The sequence below is a fragment of the Poecilia mexicana genome, unplaced genomic scaffold, assembly GCF_051168715.1.
Source record: "Poecilia mexicana isolate PSO_F unplaced genomic scaffold, ASM5116871v1 scaffold_7, whole genome shotgun sequence".
NCBI lineage: Eukaryota > Metazoa > Chordata > Actinopteri > Cyprinodontiformes > Poeciliidae > Poecilia > Poecilia mexicana.
The window spans coordinates 16,814,743-16,841,965 of NW_028263376.1; the positions used below are offsets into that span (position 1 = coordinate 16,814,743).

At 36.9% G+C, this 27,223-nt stretch overlaps 2 protein-coding genes across 3 annotated transcripts; both read right to left on the bottom strand.

The window, feature by feature from the left end:
• Nucleotides 1-227: 227 nt before the first annotated feature.
• tfcp2 (transcription factor CP2) lies at nucleotides 228-11,488 on the bottom strand. Its single transcript, XM_014972493.2, has 16 exons — nucleotides 11,140-11,488; nucleotides 10,687-10,888; nucleotides 8,577-8,728; nucleotides 7,626-7,702; nucleotides 7,172-7,277; nucleotides 6,962-7,068; nucleotides 5,975-6,127; nucleotides 5,757-5,867; nucleotides 4,083-4,171; nucleotides 3,949-3,997; nucleotides 3,424-3,517; nucleotides 2,823-2,913; nucleotides 2,584-2,690; nucleotides 1,912-2,054; nucleotides 1,770-1,821; nucleotides 228-1,133 (listed from the first exon to the last, which is right to left on the bottom strand). The coding sequence occupies exons 2-16, from the start codon at nucleotides 10,806-10,808 to the stop codon at nucleotides 1,096-1,098; spliced, it is 1,491 nt and encodes a 496-aa protein (XP_014827979.1). The 5' UTR covers nucleotides 10,809-10,888; nucleotides 11,140-11,488; the 3' UTR covers nucleotides 228-1,095.
• An 848-nt stretch (nucleotides 11,489-12,336) lies between these two features.
• pou6f1 (POU class 6 homeobox 1) lies at nucleotides 12,337-26,107 on the bottom strand. 2 transcript variants are annotated; one of them, XM_014972497.2, is made up of 11 exons: nucleotides 25,736-26,107; nucleotides 25,028-25,120; nucleotides 22,253-22,445; nucleotides 21,271-21,407; nucleotides 20,117-20,342; nucleotides 18,817-19,055; nucleotides 18,602-18,730; nucleotides 17,306-17,539; nucleotides 16,552-16,639; nucleotides 16,298-16,466; nucleotides 12,337-15,188 (listed from the first exon to the last, which is right to left on the bottom strand). In XM_014972497.2, the coding sequence occupies exons 2-11, from the start codon at nucleotides 25,079-25,081 to the stop codon at nucleotides 14,846-14,848; spliced, it is 1,812 nt and encodes a 603-aa protein (XP_014827983.2). In that variant the 5' UTR covers nucleotides 25,082-25,120; nucleotides 25,736-26,107; the 3' UTR covers nucleotides 12,337-14,845. The 2 variants fall into 2 exon arrangements, with proteins under 2 accessions (XP_014827983.2, XP_014827984.2); XM_014972498.2 differs by lacking the exon at nucleotides 25,736-26,107 and adding an exon at nucleotides 23,803-23,882 and having other exon boundaries at nucleotides 25,028-25,044.
• Nucleotides 26,108-27,223: the final 1,116 nt, after the last annotated feature.

Here is a 27,223-nt window from a genome sequence, read left to right on the forward strand (position 1 = left end):
CACTGCAAAAATACAAAATTTTACCATGCATTATTGGTCTATAATTAACCTGCCAGTGAAACTAGTAGTTTATCATAACTATTAAAAAAATAATTGATTTAAAATAAGCTCCTCGGTTAGATTTATCTTATTTAAAGTGTATTTGCACTTCAAACTACACCACAAATACTTGGTGAGATTTTGCACTTGGATGTTTTCTCAAAATCACGAAACAAGACAGTTGTCAGTACATTAGTAATCATTTTTAATAACGCTGATGAGACGGAGCAAAAACTGACATCTAAAAAATATCAAGTCAAAACTTGAACGTACGAAGGGTTGAGTTTTCCCATGGCTACATGAAGCAATTACGTTTAAAAGCATTTGGAGTTGGCAATGTCTAAAATAAGGAAAAATAAAACAATAAAAAGATGCAAATATGATGAGGATTATTTTTAAAATACTGGGAAACATAATTCATTATGAAAAAGCACCTTAAAACAACAAATTACTACTTGGAAAATTATGTTTGGGTAAATTAGCTGACTGGTATGAAAAGCTTGTGAAGACACTTGGTTAGTGTTGCCATGGTGACCACTGATAATAAACAGAGTCTGTCAACTTTCAAGATGCTCCAGGGACACAACCTGTGAAGTTCAAGCTGCATCCGTTTAGCATTATTATTATTATTATTTTTTTTTTTTTAATCAGGACTGCCAAGTCCCAGCAGCTTCCCTCGACGACCTGGTTGCAGTTTTAGGTGGGATTGTTGTAGCAACTTTGTGTTTCCTAAAAATGTAAGGCAACTGAGCACCAGACAGCAAAACAACTGTTTACAAACCTCAACGCAAACATTTTCCTGAACCATGAAGGACACAGAATGAAACGGTAGATGTGAGACGACTACTTCACTTCCTGAAAGGAAGGACGTTAAGGTATGGCGAGGGGGAAGAGAGCGAAAGGTGCTTCGGTTGCACCGACCTCCCAGCTGCCACAGCGGATTAGTCAGGAGAACCTCATCTGATCCGAAAACAGCAAGGTGTGTGAATGTCTGTTGTGGCAGACGGCAGCAGGTCTAAATAATGAAACAAGGTCGCACGATTCTTCGGTTGGCATTCACTTTAAGATGATGTGGTAGCCATCGCTTGTGTTGTCTGCAAAGAGAAGAACCAGCCGAGTTTAGCTTGAATTTCTCCATTTAAACAACTAAACATGATTTTTTTTTTTTTTTTTTTGCAGGGAATATTTTATGTGACAGACCAACACACACACAAAACAAAACAAAAGAGATCACAGCTTTCAAAATATAACAAAAATCTCAAAAATGTTGAATGCATTTGTAGTTGCAGTGGGCGATATTACAAAAACCAATAATATCATAAACGATATTCCACATTTTCTGTTTTTTTTTTTTCTTTTTCTTTTCCTTGATTTGGCCCAAAAAATATGTAAATTCAAAACAGAGTTCTCTTAAGGACATTAGAATAAAAAAATCTATTCATATATAAATATATACAAAATCACAATTCATTTAGTGCGTCAAAGAAAATGCTAAATATAATAGAATATAGTTTGTCACTGTATATATGTACAATGATATTAAAGCCAGCTGTGCAAACAATGTAGGGACATATATATAACATAAACATAAATAAAATAATCTCTCTTAGGCCTTTTTGTGTTGGTCTGTCACATAAAAACAAGCAGCAGTTTGTCAGAGAAATTGCGAAAAATTCACATCTGCAAAACAAATCTAAGCAATAAACCATCAAAATTTAGAAATCAATTACCTTTCATTGTGTCCAAAACAAAACAAACTTCATCCTGGAAGTTCTGAATCATCTATTAAGAGCAGAGGATATTTATTTATTGCAGGAGGAAAAGTTTGTTGTGATTAATATGTGTTATTTTGTTTTATGTCGTATTTTTTACCTCATCGCTGATCAGCACATGGATACCAGTGGGTCCCTGTTTAAAGATCTGATTTATCTGTCTGGGTGAGATGTTGAAGAGCTGAGCCAGTTTCTCTGTGAGTTCAGTGGCGGTGAGTTCCTCCAGGTAAATGGCGTGATATACTGCAGGTAAAAGCAATCAGAAACAGACGAGAAATACGATTTGAACGCTCAATTTATTTAAAAAAATACGTTCAGAAACATTTTACTACATTAACACATTGGGATTAAATGTAGATTTATGTACAGATTAAATAAATAAAAAACTTTTGTTCAACAAAACAGACAGAAAAAGCTTTCCCCATCCTTCCTGATGTGTATTTTCATTGCTATTTCTATACTAGTTTTTTTCAGAATTATGCATTTTGTCTTGTTTGGAAAGGTTAAAAATGACAAAAAATAAACTAAATAAACTGTTATGTTGTCATTGCACTCCATAAAATAACACATTTTCCAGAGATCATTGGTTGAGAGGCAACAAACTGTGTCAATGTGGCTAAAGTTAGAAAATTGATTGTTTTTCTTTACGTTTTTCTTAACTTTTGGAGAAAAACGTAGAAAAAAAACCCTGATATAACATCAGACAATTCCTCAAGCTAACAGATGTATTAGTTGTAATTAATTCATATTTTATGTTTCAGCATGTACTCACCAAAGAAAGTGCTGGCAGCAGCGTCTCCATTTTCATGTTTTGGTTGGTGGTCCCGCGCCTGCTGCGACTCTTGGCAGACGTAGATGGTCAACCGCGGGCGGACCAGCCTGCAAACACAAGGAAGCAACAGTATTTTTTTTAAACAAATACAATTTGGTTAACTGTGGAAGTTAGTCTTGGATGACACCAAGTGAAAATAGTTAAATAAAATGAAGAGAACAACTTTTAAAGAGACTCACCGTCCCTTTAGTGCGTTGAAGAGTCTTATCCCGTCTGCTGGGCCACAAATCTGGATAACGTCCTCTCTGGTTAGCTTCAGCAGGTCGGCTCCTGCAAAATTATTACATGCAAAAACCACAAATCCGTTAAGGTCTGGTAACTTCCCGTCCAGCCAAAGAAAAGCGAAAAAGACCAAAGCAAGCAAAGAAATCAGAGGTCATAGGAATGCTGCATCTCTTTCTTATCTTTTATCCCCGCAACAAACCAATTTCAAACAAGAGCTTCAATTTGATTTGATTTATTCATTTCAAACAGGATTAAAAAGAGAAAAGGGACAGAAGAAACAAAATAATTAGCTTACCACTACTTTTATGTTTGAAAAAGAGTAGGAAGAAGTGATCACTTCACTCACTTTAACGAAATATATCACTTAGCGACTCAATAATTATCAATAATTTGTCATTAAAATCGTGTTATAATATCAGTGTGCCTGTTCAATATACTGGGCTAGAGAGCCAACAAATTAATTATATTACATAGAGAAACTAACTCATAACACACAAGAAAATCTACAGACAATAATAATAGACTGAAAGACTATTTTCTAAAATCTGATCATACCTGAGAAGTTGGTGAAGAGTCGACAGAAAGGAGAGAAGCGGTTTCTATGGAGCCACTGCTGCGCGTCTTGTGGCGTTGCCGTGGGCAACAAGTTCTAAAACAGAAAGAAAACAACTATAAACAACTACTAAGGCTTTTAAACCACCAATTACTACTAGTAATACTACGTTTATTAAAGAATATGAGGATTTCAGTGCGTAGGGTATAGTTATGAAATATTAATGCTACTTGTGCAGGAATTTAAGGATTTAAATTAGCCAATATTGTTTTAAGTTGATTTCACATTTCATGTTTCGTTTGTGGAAAAACATTTAGGAAGGATGTCTGTTTATATTTTGTTATTTTAAAATCAGGATGGAGGTGCTATGAAGGGAGTAAGCTCTTGGTTTGAAAGTTTCTTCTTTCAAACTAAAGATGCTAATTTTTAAATGTCGACAGTGTGTTGAACATGCCGATTTCAGCTTTTCATTCGTGCTTTTAAGACTCGCTCTCTAAATCTAATACACAAAACTAAGATCAACTTACATCTGCAACCTGAACTACAGGCTCAGGCTGGTGGCTCGGTGATCCGTTACTGGAAACAACAAGAATCAGAAAAATGAAATCTCTGTATTTAATGAACATATCGTTCTTCAGCCGGAACGGTGAGACGCTCCTACCCTTCAGCAACAGGGAAGCTGTTGTGTGTGCTGTTGAAGCCGGGAGACGGAGAGTTGCTGACGTACGTGACCTCCGGCCAAGGAGAGCACTGCAACAGAGCAACTCTTCAGTCTCTGAACATCTGACAACAACCAGGCAGTTATGAGCGTCTGTTTTACTTCCTATCAGTATAAAACTCTAAATTTAAATTTATTTTGAAATTCAGTGAAGTACCGTATATTCCGGACTATAGAGCGCACCTCACTGTAAGTAAAAAAAAAAAACAACTGGAAACGTACATATACAAGCTGCTGGTATCTCTGCCGCTCTCGGTTTTCCACAAATCTGCTATTAAGGACGCAGCCCTGCGTCTCCAACGCCGAATCATGGACTCGTTCACGCCGAGTTTACTGCAGCGGCTCCATTTCCCTCCTGTACTTTCAGATCACACTCCTCCACTTAAAAGTGGCATCATATGAACTTCTTCCTGTTGTTTCCATGATGAGGAGGGTTTGAAAACATTTCTCCGTCGTGCCTGCTGCTAGCATGTGCTTGTTCTAAATGAAAATTAACACTTTCTTCTTTGATTTCCAATTTTGACTTCCAATGATTCACTTCCTGCTAATGCGCCCCCTGGTGGTTGAAGAAAAATCCACAGAAAAGCCGCACCGGGATATAAGCTGCATATTCAAAGTGTGGGAAAAAAGTAGCGGCTTATAGTCACTGAACGGTGAAGAGATAATGCTTCGTTATTAAATAACCACATTTAAAAACATCATCCAGGATGAGTCCATGTAAAGCTAGGTGAAAATAGAGTGTTTTTTTCTATACTAGATTTCCAATTTTTATCATTAGAAACGACAGAAATTGTCTTTAAAAAGTGGCTTTTATGTCAATCATCCCTTCTGTGAGTTGTACAATAGAGTATTAGGACAACACTGAGATAATTTTTGTCAAAAACACACAATTTTACCAGAAAAAGCACCAAGAAAAGTTGTTCTAGTGAGAAAACAGCTTCATTATAAATTGATGTGAGCAGCTCAGTTCATGTAGATGTTTCTTCAATAAAGGAACAGCTGTTTGCATGACCATTTCAAAGTCCTGCTACTTATAATAATCTGATGCTGATGTGATAAAAGATTAAGTATTTCTATTAAATATTGTCTGTAAAACTTATACCAACATATAGTTCCACAATTTGCTTAATATTTCTCACCTTTCTTTTGAAGTTCTCATAAAATTACTACTTTACTCTCCCAATATTATGACTTCATTCTGGTAATACTAATGCTTTATTCTTATAATTATAAAACAAAATCTTATTGTGGCCCAAATAGTCCATCATAGAGTTGTTCTGAATTAAAAGACCAAATAAATAGAAGATTTAAAACATGCTTGTACAACAAAATCACAGAAATACCAAAATATTTGATTAAATCACTAAAAATCGATTTATCAAATAGCTCTGTGTGTGTTTAAATGTTTTACTGAAGCTACAGCTGAATATTTTCTGATATTGTTTTGCTCTTTTGCTTCTGATTTCTGATCATTTGTTTATGTTGGTGTAAACATTAATAGTTGCAGTATATCTGCAGATTAGACACCAATCAGTAATGCTTATCAGACTCTTTATCCATCATTATAAATCAGGGATTTCTCCATTCAGGCCTTTAACTCGTCCCCGACATGCTCACCTCAGTCAGAATCGTAGTTTCATAAGACGGCTGATATTTTTCCTTCTCCTGTGGCGCTCGCTTTTCCATCTTCTCTCTGTCTGTCTTTTGTTTTCTGTCTGCACCTTTGGGCTGAAATGAGTCAGGAAGGTGCAATATTTCATTAAAGCTAATGTGCTGCAGTTGAGTGAGTCTCTCTCTCGTTTCATTTTTTATTTTTTTTGCTCCTTCTCTCTGACCTTGAAGACTTTGACCTGGCAGGAAGCCGAGTGCAGATGCTCTGTGTACTCTTCACTCTCATTCTCCTTAAACGTGTCGATCTGGATGCGGAAAGGGACACCTTTCTCTCCTCCGTGTTTGCGCATGGTGAACTCTGTGCTTATGCAGTGAACCTGAAAAATAAAAATACAAAACTATCACTAAGGGGCTCAAATCTGTGGTTAGTGATATTTTCTTTAAAGTGCCATTTGTGGCCCTTCCACTGATTTTGTGCAATTCAAAACTGGTACAAATTTGACCCGTTGACTTTTAATTTGTAATCAGGGTCAAAATTGTTGCCAATATAAATTTTATTACACAGGAAATGTAAAGTACATCACAAAGTATTTGTGTTTTTATAAAACCAAAAGGTGAAACCAAGAGACTTTTACTGAAAAGCCAACTTTGCTGCATCCAAATCAGCTTTTATTGTTTCTTAAACTTGGCTAAATAAAGCAACATTCTGAAACAAAGTCACCCAAGTTTGGACACCCCTGACCGACACCATTGGGAACTTTAAAGTATCTTAAATAATCGAGCTATAGAAAATATTTACATAAAACTGCAAAAACCAGAAATCGTACCAAGTATTTTTGGCCTAGTTTTAAGTTTAAATATCTTGGTGTACATGAAATAAGACAAACTTCTCAACAAGAAGGTGAAGAATGTTTAAGTCAATAATTCCTTAAAACTCATTTTTTTAAAAGTACCAGTTCCACTGGCAGATTATTTGGTAGATTATTTCATTAATAAAATGGGAAAAATGTCTTATTTTTAGCTAAAATCTCCTGTTTTGTTAATTTTCCTCCAACGTAAAAAACTTTAGAACAGGGGTCGGTCCTCCGGCACCCTGCATGTTTTAGTTCTTGAATGCTGATTATCCTGTCTACATAACGCAGAGGATTTCTGCATTGATTAGGTTGAATGTTTAATGAACAGAAATAACTCAAAGTAAAGTAAAGGGCTACCTGGATGAAGACGGATGTTCTCTTTGAGGGGTCCCACAGAAACTCCACAGTATTTAGCTGAGTGGGGTTTGCCCTCGGGTCGATTATTCCCACCGACATGGGAATATCTGCAAGCATTCAAAACATGAAAGGCTCAGTTCTTCTTGTAAAAAGCCTAAGACAACATTAAGTTTCTTGACCAGCAGCAGCTGCTGGTTCCCTGGTCCGTACCCAAGTCCAGAATCCGATCTCCGGGTCTGTTCCAGCGCCAGCCCTCCAGCTGCTGGTGTTCTGTGTACTGGAGCCGTCGGTCGTGGAAAACAACGCGGATGATGCTCTGTGGTAAAGAAAGAAAAACGCTTTCGGAAAACTGCTGACAGGAGACGTATGGGGGGATTTTGCTGCCGTAATTCCAGAGCACACATTTTCGGTCTGAAAGCAGGACTTCGTGTCTTTCTTCTCAAAACTTGTAACGCTTGTACTCAAAACTTCTGCTCTCTCTCAAATATTCGCTCTGCTTTCTCAAACTTTTCTCTGCTTGGATCAAATCTCCGCTTCCAAACCTCTCTGCTCGCTCGCGCTTGCAACAGAAAAGTACCGTCGCCTAGCAACCTCTTAGCCAATAGAACGAAAGTGTTCTACTGGGTGCGTTTGTTTCCTTCTACTGGGTGTGCCTGTGTCCTACCTTCACCATTTTCCCAGTGATTTCAGGAAGCTCCCCAATCTTCCGATTATCAAGCATTCGAATTTCATAGGATTGCCCTGCAAAGACAAGCAGAGAAGCCTGAAGTAAAATGGATTAATTACAAAATATTTGGAGATTATATTAATTTCTCCCTCATTGTAATCGTATATGTAAGAAATTGCAAAATCACAGGTATTGATCGAGCAATCATGATTATAGGTTGACGACAACACCTCGTTTATTTGCCAGGAGTTTAAATGTTTAGCTTTTTGGGGTGTGCTAATTTATACAAATGTTTCCAAATAGGCTGAGTCTTTAAATGCAAAATTATGCACCATTTTGTGCTGTTTTATCAAATAAAGTCCCTGTGAAATCCAAAGACGTTTGTGGCTGTAAAGTGCCAGATTATAAAATTGTTAAAAAAGTACCAATACATATGAGAGGCAATGCACCTTGTGCTGCTTTTGCAAACCAATTTCTAGTAAAAATGAGACTTGGAGGAAGAAAAACAGTGGTTGTCTACATGTTCACAACTATATTATGTGTTTCTGAGCACTTTACTAAAGAGTTTTAGACAAAACTCAAATCTTACACTTTCCTAAATGTTTTCTGCCCTTCCCAACTCAACATGCGCTTTGGAAAAATGCAAATTAATTAGTTTTGGTTTGTCTTTGACTTTATACTCTTAGAACAGCGGTAACCAACGTGTGGTTCAGGGGCCATTTGTGCCCCTTGAAATGATTTTGTTCAACCCTTGACTACAAATAAAAACAATTCATGACCCAAATTGTCAGTTTTTCTTTTAATAAAGCAACAGTATAAAGCCTTTTTCATTATTTGGATCTTCAATGATATACAGTAAAACAAAAAGTAGCAAAAATTTGAACCCTGGGGCAAAAAGTTTGGACCCTGCTACGTTAGCTGTAGCATCTCTGGGCTCCTGATACTGACCTTGGTTGAGGTAGGTGAGTGTTTCATCATGCAGTTTAATGGCTGGCGAGGTAGGTGCACACAAAACATACTGAAAGGGAAGGATCTTGTTTTCAGTTTCCGGAGGCAAGTTGGACTCCTCCTGTTTGAAGATGGGGAGGGCGAGCACGTCGCTGCAGAGGAAAGCCATGAGAAAAGTGTTAACAATAAAACTCTCACCTCACATTCATTCTTTCCATGAAACAAACCTAAAAGGTAATTATTTTGTAATAGATACAGAATGAATTTCAAACAGGACAGAGCTGCTGGAGGAGAGCTTTAGGCTGAGTCGTGTTGTTCTCCTGCTGTGCAGCTCGTTAACTGGAACCGGGAGCAGCACCACTAAATACCAGCGTTTCCAGGTCAGGAGTCCCCGCTCCTCTCAACACAGGAATCCTGGCCACAATCAGGCACTTAAGGGAACAGATGGATTCGTCACCCACCAAGCAAAGTACTGAACTGAACTGAACTTAAACTGACTAAACGTTAGGAAAATTTAAGTATTTATCAAGAAAGTCTCAAATGTGAGAATTTGAAACTAAGTTTTAGATTAATTGATTTTATCTACGTGTTTCATCAAAACAGCAAATCCCCGAAACAAACTAATGATGATGTTTAGTTTGCCAGAAGCAACTTTTTAAGTGGAACCTTCTAATTAACTGGAGTCCATGTTTCCTATTGTCTAAAGCTGAAAGATATAAACACTTTTTAATTCTTTATCAAAATTATATCAATATTGCCTCATTCACCAATATTATAAAATGTTTTCCTAGTAATATGCACTCAGAAAATGTTTCTAATAATAATGTAATATCTACATTATAGTTGTTGCATGACATCTGAATAACATGCAATCGTAATACTATTGATTAATTTGAGATGTTAACATCAATAACGATTAATTCACATTTTTTCCTTTTTTTCCCCATTACGTAGCGTCACCAATATTCCCTGTCAGGTTTGGGATTTTAATCAATTAAAAATATACATCACTTCAAATCCAAGACATACCGTACTTTATTGATCCTAAAGGGGAATTACCATAAATAAATTTTAGTTATTATTATTACTGGCAGTTAGGGTCCATTCAATTAGCCAGATATAATACAGAAATGTAGAGCACTAATGCAAACCAGCGAAACTTAGAACTCACACTGATATGTTTTATGTAAATGAAATTTGGAAAATCAGAATAAAAATTGCAAAGCAAACTAAATTAGGGATGCAGCTAATGATAATTTCAGTAACTGTTTATTCAATTCATTACTCTGTTGAATAATGAATTAATCTGATAAAAAAATTAATTGCCACATTCTGCAAATAAGATCTGTTTGCTGGTTAATCAAACGCACAGATATCGTGGTCTTTAAAGAAGGTGTTTGTACTTTTAGCAGTGTGGGCAAATACTGTAAAAATAATTAAATAAAGCAGAATCTCCATAACGTTTGTCAACAAAGGGAAGCATTAACACTTTAATATGACTCTGAAAAACATTTAACCTTAAACAACTTTCATTCTGCTTCCCATTTTTTCTTAACCTTCATTTTCAAATGAAAAGCAAAATTTATTTACTCCTGAAAAAAAGGACTTTGGAAGAAGCAAAGTATTTTTCTCCTTCAGTCAAGTAAGAGCATTCTATACTCATTTCAAAAGTTAAAAGTTAGAAACATCTGTGTGTGGCATTTCTTAAACCATGCCTTTTGAATCTTTCCCTTTCCTACCACACTTCTTCCTTTCACTCAACTTTCCATCATCTGAAAGGACTGTCAGTCAGTTGTCTTCTCCATGATTGAGTAGTCCACTATATGCAACTTCTTAATTAAAAATTACTTTTAACTGGTTTTATATGATTTTCTAACAAACTAGATTTTGGGTTTTCATAAATCATAATCTGTAAATTATAAAATGAACAGAAATAAACACTTAAGATACGTCACTGTGTGACAACCTTACATATAATACTTTGAATTAAATTTTTGAAACACGTGAACTTCTTGTTGATGCTCAACTATAATAAAATGCAGTATTTACTGCAGCATTTAGATAAACATTAACACCAAAAACAGCATGGATGTTTTTATCCTCAACGTACCTCATACTGTACGCCCCAGCACCAAGCTCCTGCCCTATCCCGGAGAGACTGGCATCAAAGTCCTGGACCAGTCCGGACTCGATCACTTCATCCGTGAGGGGCAGCTTCAGTGCCCACGCCATGCTGACGATGCGCTGTTTTTATTTTAATTTCTTTCTTTAAGAAGCGAAGGTTTCACCTGTTTGCTGCAACCTTCAAAAGTCTGCAGGAAAAAAAGTTAAATAAATGAATATTTCATGGGCGTGGAAAACTGCTGCCAGGATAAAACATGTAACAGATAAGGACAATAAATGATAACAGGAAATGAAGCAGGTTTGCATTAAAATTAACGGTCTTGAACTCGTCACGTTTTTCTGCCAGAAAACCAAAGAAAATACAGCGAATCACAAAAAAATATTATTTTGTTTGTTTTTCTTTAACAATCGCCACACTTTTACTGCAAATAACTCTTACCTTTAAATTAAATACGTATCTTTCTTCAAATACATCTATGCTTCCATGCCATGATCATGTCGCGCTCATTCGCACTAAAATAAACATGACGAGCAGCTTAGCTTAGCAACGCGAAGATGCTGCTAGCTCCTCTTCTTCTTTGCTTCTGGCTGTCCAGCTCACCTGTCTGTTGCTGCTAGCTATATCTATACGGACAGTGATGAAGAAAATTAAACCATAGTTCTAAATATTACATAATGTAATATAACGTCGTTTGTTTATCTTGCTTTTCGGAAAGGAGCCGCCGTAATTTCCTGTTTCTCCTTCTTTTTCTTCTGGAACTGACCGGGAGAGCAAAGGAACGTTTGTGCTCACTGCCGCCTCCTTCTGGACAAGTGATGGTACATATTGTATTTTTTCCATATTTTGTCAGATTAAACGTGACAGACCTACAAGTAGTGCACTTTGTTAAATAAAAGAGATCTATAAATACTACGCCTTCAGAGGCAAACAGGGTGGATAAAGAAGAGTTATAAGTTTTTCCTTCCAGTAGCTGTTAGACTATCAACAAACTTATTATGTGTTTAATATGTTTTCTAATAGGATTTACAAGTATTTAAATCTATCAATCTTCCCATGAACTCCAAGTATATTTGTGCATAAAAATGGTAATTTAATAGAAATTTAAAAATGGAACATGGATGTTATTTGAAGTTATAAAAACTGTACAAATAATAGCAGGGATGTTCCATGACTTGATAACTTGTACTATTTCTATTTGTTAGAATGCTGTATTTGTTTCTAAACTAGTAACTTGTTTTATTAATGCTTTATGACTTTCAAACCCTTATCTCTTGCAGTGAAGCAGTTCAATTTGTTATAATGTTTTAAAAACAAAGTTGACATTGATATCTAGGAAAAGTTACAAGGTCATAGAAACAAAGGTTTCCATTTCATTAATGCCACCTGTCTACTTTGACAACACCTGCAATTCATATCAATTAAGATCAATTATGCAATCAGGATATGATCTCAATAAATCCTTTTTTTATAGAGAAAACAGGTGCAGACAGGCAACCAACGTCTCCATAGGTTATGCCTGAAATGTCAACTGAGGACATGTGGGAATAAAAAATTGGAGAGAGCCAGCAGGTTGGTGCGATATAAAAACAATAATTTAAATGACAACCAGTACAAATATAACAAGGCACACAAGTATTTGTTAAAGATGGTTTATTCTTTTGACAAAAAAGACAAAAACCATTAAATGTTTATTTTGTGGAGATATGAAACTACAACAGCTTGCCAAGTGAAATGAGTAGTACCTTTTATTTATTCTCAAATAATGCTTTTACTTCTCTTTATTACTTAACTTACTATGATAAACATAATTATATATTTTTTTAATTGCAGAACAGGAAGGTACATTTTAAAGCAAGACTCATGTTTTTATGTTTAGGTATACTGCATTAAAAGCCTAAAGTTATCCATAAGGCAACCATGAGATAGAGCATAAAATGCATCATTTATTAAGATATGATTTCACAAACTCAAAACATTTTGTATTTATGCATATTAGTAAAAATTTTGTTGTAATTTACATTTTTTCATCTGCATATATAGTAAATAAAAGTTTTGCCATCTTGCCAGTAGGCTACTGCTACATTTTGCAAAAGCTTCTTTCTAATCGATAGCAGTAAACAAAAACCTCTTTCGTTTTTTTACAAAACACGTAAATCTGGTACTACACTGAAATCGTGATTGTAAGCGGCTCATTCACTTTCCCTGCTTTCACTAAAGTGCAAACAAATCCTTAAATAACGGCAAGGATAAAGAGAAATGCCAAAGTTTGTTTCCATGTGAAATCTCCATAAATTTGTTCAAACTGAACGTTCTAACCAAACAATCCGCATTTCTCCACGCAGCTAAGCTGATAATGTTTTTTATTATTATTAATTTAAGGAGTTTGATTTAAAATTTTACAAAGAACATCAAAAACCTCGACAGTAATATCTACATTAAATTATATGAGGCTCCATACAGGCCAGTTAGGATGAATTTGTTGGCACTCCTGGTAACAAATAGCTTTAAAATAAACCCATTGTAGATATAACTTTTAATTTGATTCAAAAACCATACTAACAATTCTTTCTCAAATAAACATCATTATCTCTATTATCTGTTAATCCACTACTTTCTGTTATGAATAAAGCATAACATGAGGAGGAATTAATCTCAGTTGCAAGGCTGGATAAGAATCAAAATTTACCGTACTAAAATAAAACTCTGACGTTTAAAGACCTGCAAATACAAGTCACCAGGTTTCCATGACAACCACTTGCATGAGAAATACAGCAGAGAAAATCTTCATTTACCCTTACAAACATAAAAATGCTTTGGTATAAAAGATAGACAGAATTAACTTTTCACCACAAATACTTGAAGTGAGCCAAAGAATAAATATGGATAAAAGATCTTTAAAAGAAACTGTTTGAAATAAAAGATTAATTTAATCAGAAATCTGCATATAAACCGAGTTATTACATCACATGAACTAATATTTGTGGGTTGTTTTTCTCCACTGAATACATTTTCAGTGTGAATTTAACCTACTGCAATGAAAGGTTAATTTATTTTAAGGCTTTTTAATACATCTTTACCAGAAGTGCCAATAAATATATTCCTAACTGTAAGTTTTTACTTAAAGATATTAGATAATGAGGCAAAGTACCCTTTGAACAAAACAAGCACTTAAAAATAAAGTCCAACAGACAGATTGGTGCATTCATGCATCATAGTCGCACATTCAGCCTTGACACATGAAGAGAGACACCCACAGTTTTAGTTTACAACAAACCTGGTGTGTCTGCAGCGCCCGATGCAATCAAAGCTGAGATTGTGACTAAGTTCATGCGGTTTGACCAAATGAGAAAGAATGATCTCATGTTTCTGATTATCCATCAAAGAGGTGATTGTCCCAAAGCACTGGGCAGAATTAAAGTAAACACTTAAAACTGAAAATAAGGTTATTGCCTTTTCAGAGTCTGACGAACCTCCAGGTAAACGACCGGCTAAAACTGTCCTATTATTCTGCATATTTTTCAAATATGCTAATTACAGAATAACATACAAAACCGATACTGTACAAACACTTAAAATATATGAGAAGGGTTAGCTTATAAAACCACTTTTTAAAAAAAAGGTAGATCAAGTTTCTTAAATATGGCATGTTACACTGCAAAAACACAAAATCATGACACAAAAGTATTTTTGGTCCAGTTTCAAGTGTGAGTGTCTAAGTAAACTTGAAATAAGACTTCTGCAAGAAATATGAGCTTGTTTAAGGTCAGTAACTCATTTCCTTTGTCCCATTAGATGTTGTGCTATAAGTGAAATAATCTGCCAATGGAACAAATAAAACCTCATATTTTTAGCTGAAAAGTTATTTGTACGTTAGTTTTTTCTTATTAAGTGAACTGCTATATTTGCATCAGAAACTAGACTAAAACTACTTGGTGAGGTTTTGTGTTTTTGCAGTGTAAAACTGTAACACAAACGGACCATGCAGTGTAACTGAGTATGCACCAAACTGTGTTCACATACACAACCTGAGAACACAGTTCCAACTCATTTTTCATACACAACTTTACAATTTTCTTGATTTTTACTTAGAAAAAACCCCCTCAACTTTCTACCCACCCTAATGAGGATGAGAATGAGGTTGTTCCTAAACCTGGAAGACGTTGATCTTGCTCGTGTTCTTCAGTGTCTGTCGTCTGTTGCAGAACCAGACCCGGACCACCTCTCTGTCATAATTCAGTTCTCTTGCGATCTCTGTAATCTCCTGGCCTGTGGGCAGAGCATTCTTCTCAAAGTAGGAGTTAAGGACCTCGATTGCCTGCGGCGTGAAACTGGTGCGCCGTTTGCGCTTTTTGGACGGTTCGCCACCGACGAACTCCATGAGGTTCTGCTGGCCTTTCTGGTTCCAGTGCTCGGCCTCAGCCAGCCATTTCTCTAAAACCGGTTTCAGCTTCTGAGCGCTCTTGGGGGTGATGTCGAGCTTTTCAAACCTGAGGCAAAAAGGAGGGAGAAACTTTTTCAATCAACAATAGAAATGACGCAAAACCTAAAATGGACCTTTAAAAAATTTGTTTTAAAAGAAACTCATTCGAAATTCAAATTTTACACATTTTTTAACATCCATTTGGGTCACTGCTGCTTCTAAAAAACAGTCAAGAGCTTAAAGAATAAGGTTCATGCAATAAGATAATGTTTTTTGGTGTCTAGAAAATGAGCCGTTTCAAAAACGTTCCAAAAGTAACAAATCAGCAGGCACTGCCCCGTTACCTAGCAACCTCGGCGAAGCACCGTCCATTACCTAGCAACCTCATGGGAGCTCCGTTGTCACCTAGCAGGATATTTGGTTTTATCACTGTATGCGCTGTACAATGGCTGCTAGAAAAGACAAGTGCTTTTTTTCTTGTTGGTTGGGCAGGAGGCTCTACTAATGCTTTTTAAAGATGTTTAGTTGCATAATTGCAGCCATTTTCAGGGTAAATATTGAGTTTGGGGGTGGGGGATAATTTTGTGCAAAAGATGTAATAACGATTTTTTGTTTAGCTTATTGACCTATCCTAACCAGTTCAAGGAAGCATAATAAGTCACCTGTGGATTCTATTTACAGATTAGGTGGCTTTGAATAGCATTTTAAGCTTTTAATTTCATTTAGGATCAATAGAGTAAAGGCGGTTAAATGCCAACACACAGAACACTTTAAAAAATCTGTTGCATAAAATCTAAATGAAATACTTTGATGTTTGTGGCTGAAACGACACAAAATGTGAAAAACAGAAGTGAATACTTTTGTATAACCAGTTGTGGGGAATATACTCTAAATAATTTAACTGTAAATGGATAATTCAAATAGGATCCGTTTTCAGTAATAAAGCAGTAAAAGCACATCCTGTCTTTCAGTGGACCGTTCCATTTGTTCCTCAGCAGAATACGATAATCAAAAACGTTCCTTTCTCTCTGTGAGTCAACATTTTGGCTGTGAAGAGGAGCCGTCTGACGCACTGCACACAGCGTCAGCGAGTGATGAATCACTGGCACTTTTACAAGGGGAAACAGAGGAAAGTTTCAAAGGAATGACGGCAGAAAGAACAGGTGAGTCACTTACCTGCAAATGGCAGACTGGCTGTACGCCGGACCCTCCGTCGCAGTGAGGGCCTGCCCTACTTGTGTCTGCGTGAGGCCCAGCGACAGCCGACGGATCTTGAAGTTTTTGGCAAACTCTCGGATTTCCTCCAAATTAATCCCTTCCTCGATGCTGGCTGCCTGCTGAGGCTCTGAAATTGTGAGGAGCCTGGTTAAAAATATCTGGCTGCTGTTTAGACATTCCTCTGCTGAGGGTAGAGAAGCAGGTGTACATACTGCTGACAAGCTGCCCCACTTTGGCCATGTCTCCACAGGCGATGGGAGCTGCTGAGGTGAGCGCGGTCGAGGTCTTCAGTGCAGACGGCTGCGGTGCAATGACAACAGGTGACTGAGTGACACTTGTCACTGAAAATAAACGGTAACGGTCACAATTTATAGATGTTGCTTGTTTGAGGATGAAAAGAGGCAGTATTATGTTGTTATTAAAATATTATATGTATCAAATACAAGAAATTTGACTTCCTGATTTAAAACTTTGAAGTTGGGCCTCTGTCTCTTTAAAAATTCCTGCTCTTTCTGAAGCTCCGCCTTCAGGAAGTCCTCACAGCATTTTTACTAAGCAACAGTTTGTATGATGAGCTCAGTAGATGGATAGCTCCACCAGGTGTTTGCTAAGTCCTGCTGGCTAGTCTGAAGGAGCTGAGTGGGATAGATTAGGGAAAGACTGCTCTGTGAGCTTGAAAACTTGGAAACTGCAGCTTTAAGGAGGAGCTGCGGCTCGAAGGTGGGGCTACATCCACCCGGCTGTTTTGCATAGATGAATGGTTGCCATGGAGATTAAAGGATTTCTCAATGCTTGAATAATGAAGGCAACACTCCAGATATGTTTTTAGTGAGATAATAATATGATAACATGATGTACAGCTAAAAAAATTCAATTTTACATAATACTGGCCCTTAGATTTCATTGTCTCTAATTCGGTTTATTTCAGGGCTTTTCTTTCAGTTCAAACAGGATTTGTTCTTCTACCTGAGCGTTTGGTTTGCTAACTGTAGGAGGAGCTGTAGTTTTGGGCAGAACTGCAGCAGAAGTTGCAACGGCAGCAGGCCCGTTTCCCACAGTTGCAATAATTTGGCCCTGGGTGTTGAGGAGCAGCTGTGGGGCGATGGTCTGGACCTGCAGACCCTGCAGGGGCAGAGAGGGAGCAGCGGCTCCTGCAGCCAGAGACGCTGGGTTCAACAGCAGCGGGAGGGTTCCTATTACCTGCATATTGTGTAAAGCAAAGGAAAGTATTTCAAACAACAATATAAGCACGGTTGAAATTAGAAGTGTACATACACTGAATAATAAAAACAACTTATTTCTAAACAACTGCATTTCCATTAACTACAAAACTGGACAAATTGAAATTATGAAAATAAATGTACTTGATGGAAAGAGCAATTTTGAAAATAATTTTGTTTACTGATAAAAAGTTTTTGCGCTAGAATGAGGTGATTTTTCGGCCATATTGAAATAGATGTATTTTGCAAAACTGCAATTGAAACACTTTTATTACAACACACCATGATCAACAGCCGGATGTTACTACTGACGAAAATGACAAAGAAGACGACAGGAAGTACCGTGTTTCCCCGAAAGTAAGACAGTGTCTTACTTTCTTTTTATCCCCAAAAGCCCCACTATGTCTTACTTTCGGGGTATGTCTTATATTGGAAAAAAATTGTCGAATTTTTTGTTTTAACCATAATGGAGAGGGGGACGGCGCAGGCGTGGGCAGGAGGCGGCGCTCATTTGGATCAGACGGAGGCGGCAGACGCGGTGACGTATGGAGGGGGGGACGGTGCGGACGTGGGCAGGAGGCGGCGTGCAGCTAGATGAGAGGTGTTTCCCCGAAAAGTAAGACATATGTCTTACTTTCGGGGTACGGCTTATATTAGCCGACCCCCCTGAAACCCCTGATACGTCTTACAATCGGGGGTGTCTTACTATTGGGGAAACACGGTAGTTTGAGGACGATGGTTTGTTTTTATTTTTAATCAGGTTTAAGGTATTATTTACTTAAAACAAGCTATAATTTCTTGCTGAAAAGTTACTTATAAGTCAGCTTTGTCTAACTTATAAGTAGACAAAATATTTGCACTCGCAGCTAGACCAAAAATATTTGATACGATTTTGTGTTTTTGCAGTTTGGTACCACAGCACATCTTCACAGGTCGGGTGAAGTCCATTCCAGGCTTATTTGGTGGTCATGATAGATTATCTTTAAGAATTAAACACCTTAATCTCACATCATATCACAGCTTGTTTGTGACTGGAACCTACCTGACCCTGGGCGTTTGTGATGATCTGGCTGGTGATGCCAGCCATACTGGGCATGGCGCTGTTGATGATGGGAGTTGATGTGAGAGAACTGAGGAACTGAGGCTGTGCACCCAAAGAAGCTGCACTTATCTAAGAACATATGTATATAAAAACACAGTTAAAGATGAGAGGCAAACAAGCAAAATGTGAAAAATGATGAGCTGCATGAGCCCTACAATGGCCGGGTTGATGGACAGTCCTGCTGTCTGAAGTGCTGCCACGGAAATGTTGGGCTGGGAGATGGTGTTGGCCACAGAGGTCACCTGGGCAGCCGTCGCCTGGGCGTTAGTGACCTGTGTGTTGGTCACTTGAGTTTGCTGAGGAGGCACCGGCTGTACAGGTGCTGCTTGAGGCTGGAACATTGCCTGTGTATTCGCCTGCAGCTGGGGCTGGACTGAGTTCAGAACTGTTGCAGCTAAAAAGAGAAAATGACAAAATGGAGCTCTTAGGTGATGAGATTATTAATATTTAAGAGTTTACATAGCTTTGTGCACTGTAAAAACACAAAAATGTTCCAAGTGTTTTTGGTGCTTTTTAGTGCAAATATCTTGGTACACTTGAACTAAAACAAAAATGTACTTACAAGTAAGTTTTCAGCAAGATATAGGAACTGATTTAGGTAAATAATTCCTTAATATTGGTTAAAAACAACTTGTTCCACTGGCAGATTATTTCACTTGCTACATGGGAAGAATATCTTGTTATATGATGCAAAGAAGTATTCGTCATAAAATCAAGAAAATTATAGACAACCGTAACCATCCTCTTCATGAGACTGCCTTGGGAAAACAGTGTGTTCAGTCAGAGGCTTCTTGAAATTCACTGCAATACAGACCGCTACAAGAGATCCTTCCTGCCAACAGCCATCACTATCTACAATAAATATCTGAAAATTTTTAATTAAAATGAGTTACAACATTTAATTTCCCTTTGAGACCAATAACGATTTTTTTTATTATTATTTAAATTTGAATAAGTGAAATAACTTATAGTACTAGAAAACCTGGTACTTTTTCATCAATATAAAATAATTATTTACAAGATATAGAAGTTGTTTTAGGTAAATAATTTCTTAATATTGATGAAAAAGTATCATTTCCACTGGCAGATTATTTTACTAATGTCATAAATGACAGTTGGGCACTGTGCCGTTACCTAGCAACCACAGCCAACCCCAGCCCGTCACCTAGCAACCCAGTTCTAGTTCCACTGGCAGATTATCATTTGATTTCACCTGATATCAATATTAAGGAATTATTGACCTAAAACACTCTCATATATGTTGCTTAAAAGTTACTTGTAAGTTAATTTTGTCACATTTCAAGCATACTACAATTTTTGTACTAAAAAGTAGACCAAAGTACTTGGTAAGATTTTGCATTTTGTGGGAAGTAAAATGACTGAAAAAAGAATCTAACATAGATACATTTCTGGATGACAGAGGGGGAAACAAGCAGCAAGTAAACTGTGTTTTACCCTGTAGGCCAGCAAAGGGCAGCTTGAGGAGGTTCCCAGCGGGGTTTGCGGCTGCGAGGCCAGGCAGGGTGGCTACGTTGGTGGTTGGCAGAGTGAGAACCGCCAAGCCGCCCTGGCCGGCGATGGAACCGGCCATGTTGAGGGGGATGAGCAGAGGTTGACCCAGTGAACCCGTCTGAGCCATCATACCAGTCATCAAAGTGGCCAGGCTTTCCTGGGTCAGAACCTGGTGTTGTACAGCACAAAGTGGAAAACTCCTTACACTGACCTTTACATCTGTACAGGAAAATAACTAACAAAAGAAATCTATTTGCTTAGTTATGAAAGGAACACTTTTGTTTATGTAGAATATGATCTCAACACCACCACTGATCTCAACTAAGCCTGTCACAATTAAAACATTTTGCAGTAATTACTGCAATAAACAATTTCATTGTTGTTTTGAAATTAATATAATAATAATGGCATAGACTTTAATTTTGTAAATAATATTTTACACTGGACCTGGAAGATGTTTTAAATATCCAAAATGGAACACCACAACCAAAAACAACAAATTAAATGGAAATAAAAAACCACACAGAACGGATCTGGAAATAAAAGTTATTTTGTGTCAGTAACAAAAGGTATTCGTTAATTAGAATGGAAATTATTGAGCTCATTTTAATTCATCCAGCAATTAACTGATTACTCTCAATGAACTCAAAAAATGCTCACATCCCTGCTGGTATTTTCAAAGTTATTTGCACATTTTTATTCTTTTCAAATAATATTTTTGCACATTTTTGTTGCTTTAACAGCTTTATTTTCACATATTATAAAGAGTCTGTTGTTTTTTAATGCACTAATACATGCATATTTTGTACATTTTTAATTAAACAACTCAAATGCACATTCATCAGGACTGTGGTAAACTATTTTTTATTACTACACTGTGTTTATGTTGAAAATTTGCCCTTACTGTGCAGTATTTATATTCTTTATTCTGTTTTTCCCAAACATTGAAATTCAGCCATTATTGTCCTCTTAAAACAAGGTAATAAAGGAATTTTAAATGAGGTCAGACACTGATGTTGGACGACAATCCCTGGCTTGCAGTCTTTCCTCCAATTGCTCCTACAGGTTTTCTCTAGAGTTGATGTCACAGTTTGTACCTGTGGACAACCCTGTACTGTGATGGGCATGGCGGCCTGGGGTTGGGCGATGGAAACGCTGAGCGGAGCTGCAGAGTTCACCGTTTGGACAGCAGCAGCCGACACATCAACAGACGCCCCCTGCTGCTCACCGACCGCTGCAGGACACAAATGTTTGATTTGTCTTTATCAACAATCAAGTTGATCTGTATCGCACATTTCAGCAACACAGCAGTTCAAAATGGTTTACATTGAGAAAAGATTTTAAAAAAAATAAAACATCATAAACACATCATAGAGTTAACAGTTGTAAAAACTAAAAAACTAAAAACAGGGGAGTGCCATCATTAAAATCAGGAATACAAGTTAAAATGTTGGTCAATGTTCCATTTATTATGGCTCAAAGAAAACTCTGTAAAGGTGGGATTTTAGTCTTGATTGACAGGAACTCAGTGTTTTGGATGTTTTGCAGTTTTTGGAAGTTTGTTCCAGATTTGTGATGCTTAGAAGCTGAATGCTGCTTTTCCATGTCTGGTGTGTGTCTTGATGATAAACTGTTCAGTGATTTATAAGCTAACAGTATTTTAAAGTCTATTCTCTTAGTGTAGCTGAGCTGGGGTGATGTGCTCCATCGTCCTGGTTTTAGTCAGAACGCCAGCAGCAGCATTCTGGATGTGGTTGATTCTTTTAGGCAAACTTGTAAAGACACCGTTGCAGCAACTAAAGATAAATACATGGATGTGTTTCCCAAAATCTTGCTGAGACATTAGTCCTTTAATCATGGACAGGTTATTCAGATAATAGAAGGCTGACTTTATAATTGTCTTTATGTGGCTCTGAAGGTTCGGGTCTGAATCCATTATCAGGCCCAGATTTCACACCTTATTGTCAGTTTCCAGCTGTAATAACTGAAGCTTTCTAGATCGTTTCTCTTTAGGTCCAAAGATTAAAACTTCATTACACCAGAAGACAATTCTGGAACTGATTAAAAATAATAATTGACCTGCTTCCCCAGTGCTGTGGGGCGCTGTGGGGCTGTTCTGGGTGCTGGCAGCTTCAACTTTCTCTGCACACTGAGCCATTTCCTCCTCAGCAGTTTTGCCCTCATTCTTCCCATCGGGTACCGAAGACGGCAGAGACGCGTCAACCTCGACTTCTAGTACACGAATTGTCTCCTGACCGGACATGACAATAACCTGCAGGGGCAAATTATGAGGTTATTAGAGATCTAGAAAATAACTGTCCAACAGGATGAGAATTTAGAAATTCATTTTGAAACTAAGCTAAATTATTTAAAAAACATAAAGAAATCCTCCTTGGGTTCTTGTAAAAATATTTAAACCTCTTGAGCATTTTTAGACACGCACAGTCAGAACGGATGGTGAACATTAATTTTCCTCTCTTGCCAAAGATTCTCAATTAGATTTAGATCTGAACTTTGATTAGGCCATTCTAGCACATGTGATTGCTTTAATCAGAACCGCTCCAATGCAGTTCTGGTCGCATATTTAGGTTTGTCTTGATAAAAGAACGAGTCTTTTGCAGCCTCTCAGGATTGTGCTGTATATAGTAAATACTAGTTGTGGGTAAAACATGATAAAATTTTGTCAACATAGTAGGAACAATTGTTGACCCAAAAAATCAGAAACTGTGTGTTGCTTTCAGTAAGGCAACAGATTGAAGGCCTTTTTATGACTGGATCTTTAATGATATACAGATTTTTTAAAAATAATTGTTTATTTTTCAGCAAGTAAAACAAAGAATTAATTAGTATAACAAAAATGACAATAAAGTAATTTTTGCATTTTTAATTTAATGAAATTAATTGAGCCAGTTTTGCAAAACGCTTGGACGCCACTGCTCTATAACAAACTTCTGAAATTTTCACAGAGCAGCTGAATTTGTCTGATTGTCCGAATACTAAAACATGCAGCATTTTCTCATTTTATCTTTATTGAAAAAGCAACAAAATACATTGATATTTGTGGCTGTAACATGCTAAAATGTTCAAGAACAGGGCCAAATTTACAAGGATGCAGCCACTTGAGCTAAGGCCAATTTTGGTGCCTTATCAACTATACAGAAATAGTTTTACTAATGCAACGCAATTAACTCTCACATTACTATATAGTTCTATATATCTGCAGGTAGAAAATGATGCATGGTAGGTTTAATTTGTACCCTGGGCAATTTCTCCATGTTTTTCCCAAAGAAATCTCTACAACTATTAATATAACTCACCTGATACTGGCTTTTGAGTTTTATACAAAGCATTAAAAAACATAAAGACAGAAAAATCTTTGGTGGCCAGGCCAGTAAGCCCTTTCTATTGTCTGGCCCAGTTCTAGAGATATGAATACTTTTTGTGCTAACGTCAATAATTCTGCCCGTCTACCAGCATGGTCTAAACCCAGCGCTGACCTATAGTTGATGATTCACAAAGTTAAATAATGAAAGACCAAGCAGAGGCAGCAATGCAGCTGGAAGACAGGATGCAGAGGAGACAAACAGAGAGAGAGAGAGCGAGAGAGAGAGAGAGATGGTGATGCGTACCTGTTGTCCCTGGCAGGGGGAATTTCAAAGTGCAGGATTTAAATGGCTGAAAAAAACTTCTGCTGTCAGACAGTGAATGGCTAAGGAGGACAGAGAAGCCGAGCACATGTTAGGACAAGATGACCCCCCCAAAAAACAAACAAAAACCAAAACTAACTTAAAAAAAGGCGTATGAGTGCACCGACATGACGGAGAGGACATCAGCCAACAAGCAACGCAGAGGCTCAGCTTTGCTTTGCCTTGCTGGCTATGTCTACACAAAGCATTACAGGTGAGAAAATCCACAGCAAATTATTAATAAGCATGGCAGTTTAAACACTGACAGTCTTTGAAGCAAAGAGTAGCAGAGATTATTAAGCATTAATACAGAAGCGAGTTGTGATCTTAACGGAGAGCCGTGTGGCAGACAGTTGAGGGGATAAAAGGAGCAAATGTGGTGAAGATCCGACTTACTGTAATTACGCATTTCCATGAATAAGTATTTATTCTCCTAGAACTTTTAAAAATGTTTCACATTACATGACATATTTTACTGGGATGCTAGTTGAGACCAACATAACAGAGAACATAATCAGGAAGAGGAAGAAACGTTATAATTTTATACCACAACTTAAAATTTTAAGTGATATGTGTTTGTATTCTGCTCTGCACTCTGATATAACCAACTAAAATTCTGTTCAATTAATTGCTGTAATTTGTTTATACAGAAAATATGTTGAAGGTGGTCAGACAACGCTAAATTTAAACACTCTGGCCATGCAAAGCAACATTTTGGAGTGAAACATGCACACCACCTTCAACAGACTATAACTCCACAATGAATCATGTGCCTCAAGGGCTCTTATTCATCCAACAGGCCAAATATATAATCATATCCAACTGAATAATATAAACAAGAAGGGTTTTTTTTTTATCACAATACTGCAAACATTGATAATGTGATGACAAAATTGTGGAGTCCAAGTTTAAATGACAGTATAAGTGCATGGTCTAGTCAAAGTCCAGACATAAGTCCAACTGACCTGTGACAAAACTTTAAATGTGATGTTTGTAAATGCTCTCCACCTAGCCAAAGCTTGAGCAATTTTGCATAGAAGAATGAGTTAGTAAATCACATAATATCCAAATAAAACACACTAAAATTTGATGGTGTGCTGTGACAAAATGTGGAAAAAGTTAAAGGAGAATACTATTATATTGTTATGAATAACTGGTGATCTTTTACCTGCTCATTGACAGTGAGCGGGGCATCTTGGGCAGGAAGATCCTGGGAGTTCATGGCTTGCTGCACCAACTTAGAAAATGTCCTGCAGGCATTCTAGATAAACAGATACTGATTATGCAAATATCACATCTAAAAAATATAGAGATTCTTTGTTTTATTGCATTTGTACTTTAAACTCAGTTGCTGCCTTTAAAATAAACCAGCATGCTAATATTCCCTGTTATTCCTGACCATTTTAGTCACTGCAGACGCAGACTATTTAAAGGGGCCTGTAAGTATAAACAGGCCATATTGTGTTGCATAAAAGCTGCAAATAAACATGATCAAACATGGTTAAGATATTCACGAAGTGGTTGTAAATTCTGAACAGATTCCAAAACAGGCTTCAGATGGTGCGTTTGTTGCAGCAAAGCCCCCCGAGAGATGAGGATCTGTCAAAACTTCAGCGGCTGTTGATGGGCACCCCACCCCCATCCTGGTCAATAAAAGCCACTTTTTGGAGGACCAGCACCATTCACAGCCGACGGAAATCCTGTCAAGCCGAGCCGAGAGACCGAATTTTATGCATTTCCCTCTCTTTATCATAAATATATAAATTATGCTAATTACGAGCATTGCATATTAACCAAAACTCATTTCCTCTCGCCATTTCGCTGCTCCGCGCCAGCAGCGAGCTTGGACACACTGCGATTTTTATATGCAACTTACCGCGGAAATGCAGCTTATTTCCCGTAATCCGCCGCTCTTAAAATGCTCCCTGTCACAGTTTGTTTCAGTCACACATCATTAGAAATTCATCTCAGCTCCCAGACAGGCGCTGTGACTGCACACAAAAGAGAGGTATTTGCATTGATAAGGAGGGCTGCAATGTTAGGATCTCCTCTGCCTTAATATTTAATGACGGTGCCCTTTCTGCAACAGTTCACACCATCAGGAATCCTCCAGGTGTCTCCCGGAATCCCCCCAGAGCTGTAAAGTCGGACAAAATTGCCCCAAAATTGTCCTTTTGCACTACGTCATGAACATAATTTATGCAAGAAAAAAATCTTGCATTGAAAAATGTCTGCCTCGACTTGAGCGGTGCCATGGTTCTCTTAAAGGGGACGTACACCGCATTGAGAAAGTCGAGCAGTGTTTGTCACACGCTGAAATAAACATTTAGAGGGGATTCATATATACAGTTAGTAGATTTTAGAGTGACCAGTTTCAAATCGTTTAAATGTTTTAATTTAGATGATTATGGCTTACAGCAAATAAAAACCACAAAACACATATTTATATATTTTTTTCACCAAATTTTGAAGTGAACAGTACAACAGCACATTTCTTTTATTTTTTCAGTCATTTTTATAATATGTAATAATTGGAAAATAATCCAAGCAATAAACACATTGAAATTGGTTTCTAAAAAAAAACGTAATCAAACATTATTGTAAAAAAATAAATAAATAACAAATGTTTTTAATCCTCCTTTAATCTGTGTTATTTTGAAATAATTTGATTGGGAAAAACGAGTACAATCATATGAACATTTTGGTTCTTTTAACTTAAATTTAAAAAATGTTGTATTTGTCATTTTCATTTAACATAATGAGCCAAATTAAGCTAAATTTCGCCTGTATCACTTAATTGTAAAGGGAGACTCATAATTTTAATATCAGTATGAAAATTTTTAAAATGTGAACATTGAAAAATTCTTATTTGTTATTCACATGGCTTTATAAGTTATGAAAAAAACATATTTGTAAAATTTCCAGCTTGGGAATAACTTTGTTATTGCAGTTTAAATAAAATTACTAATTTCTTTAAAACTTTCTTATTTGTATTGACCATAAAAAAAAATTTTTACATAGAAAAATACAATTATTAAATGTGTTCTTCCCTTTGCAGGTCAGGATATTTTATTTATGTTTAATAATTTATTCTTTGCAGTGATCAAAGAACTGCAAAGAATACTGCAAAGAACAGGCTGAGAGAGGCCAGCCTGTTTTTAAAATCTGTGATTTAATCATTTCTAGGTAATAAATAATTAAAAAACATATTCTACTTGAATTTCAAATTTTTGTGTTTTTTATGTACTTATTTTTCTCCGTCATTTTTAGCTTTAAAGTTCGCTTTTTGTATTTTTGTTTGCTTCACTTAGCATTTGAGCAATTTCCTCTTTTCCACCAGAGGGGGCGCGGGCGTGCGAGCGAG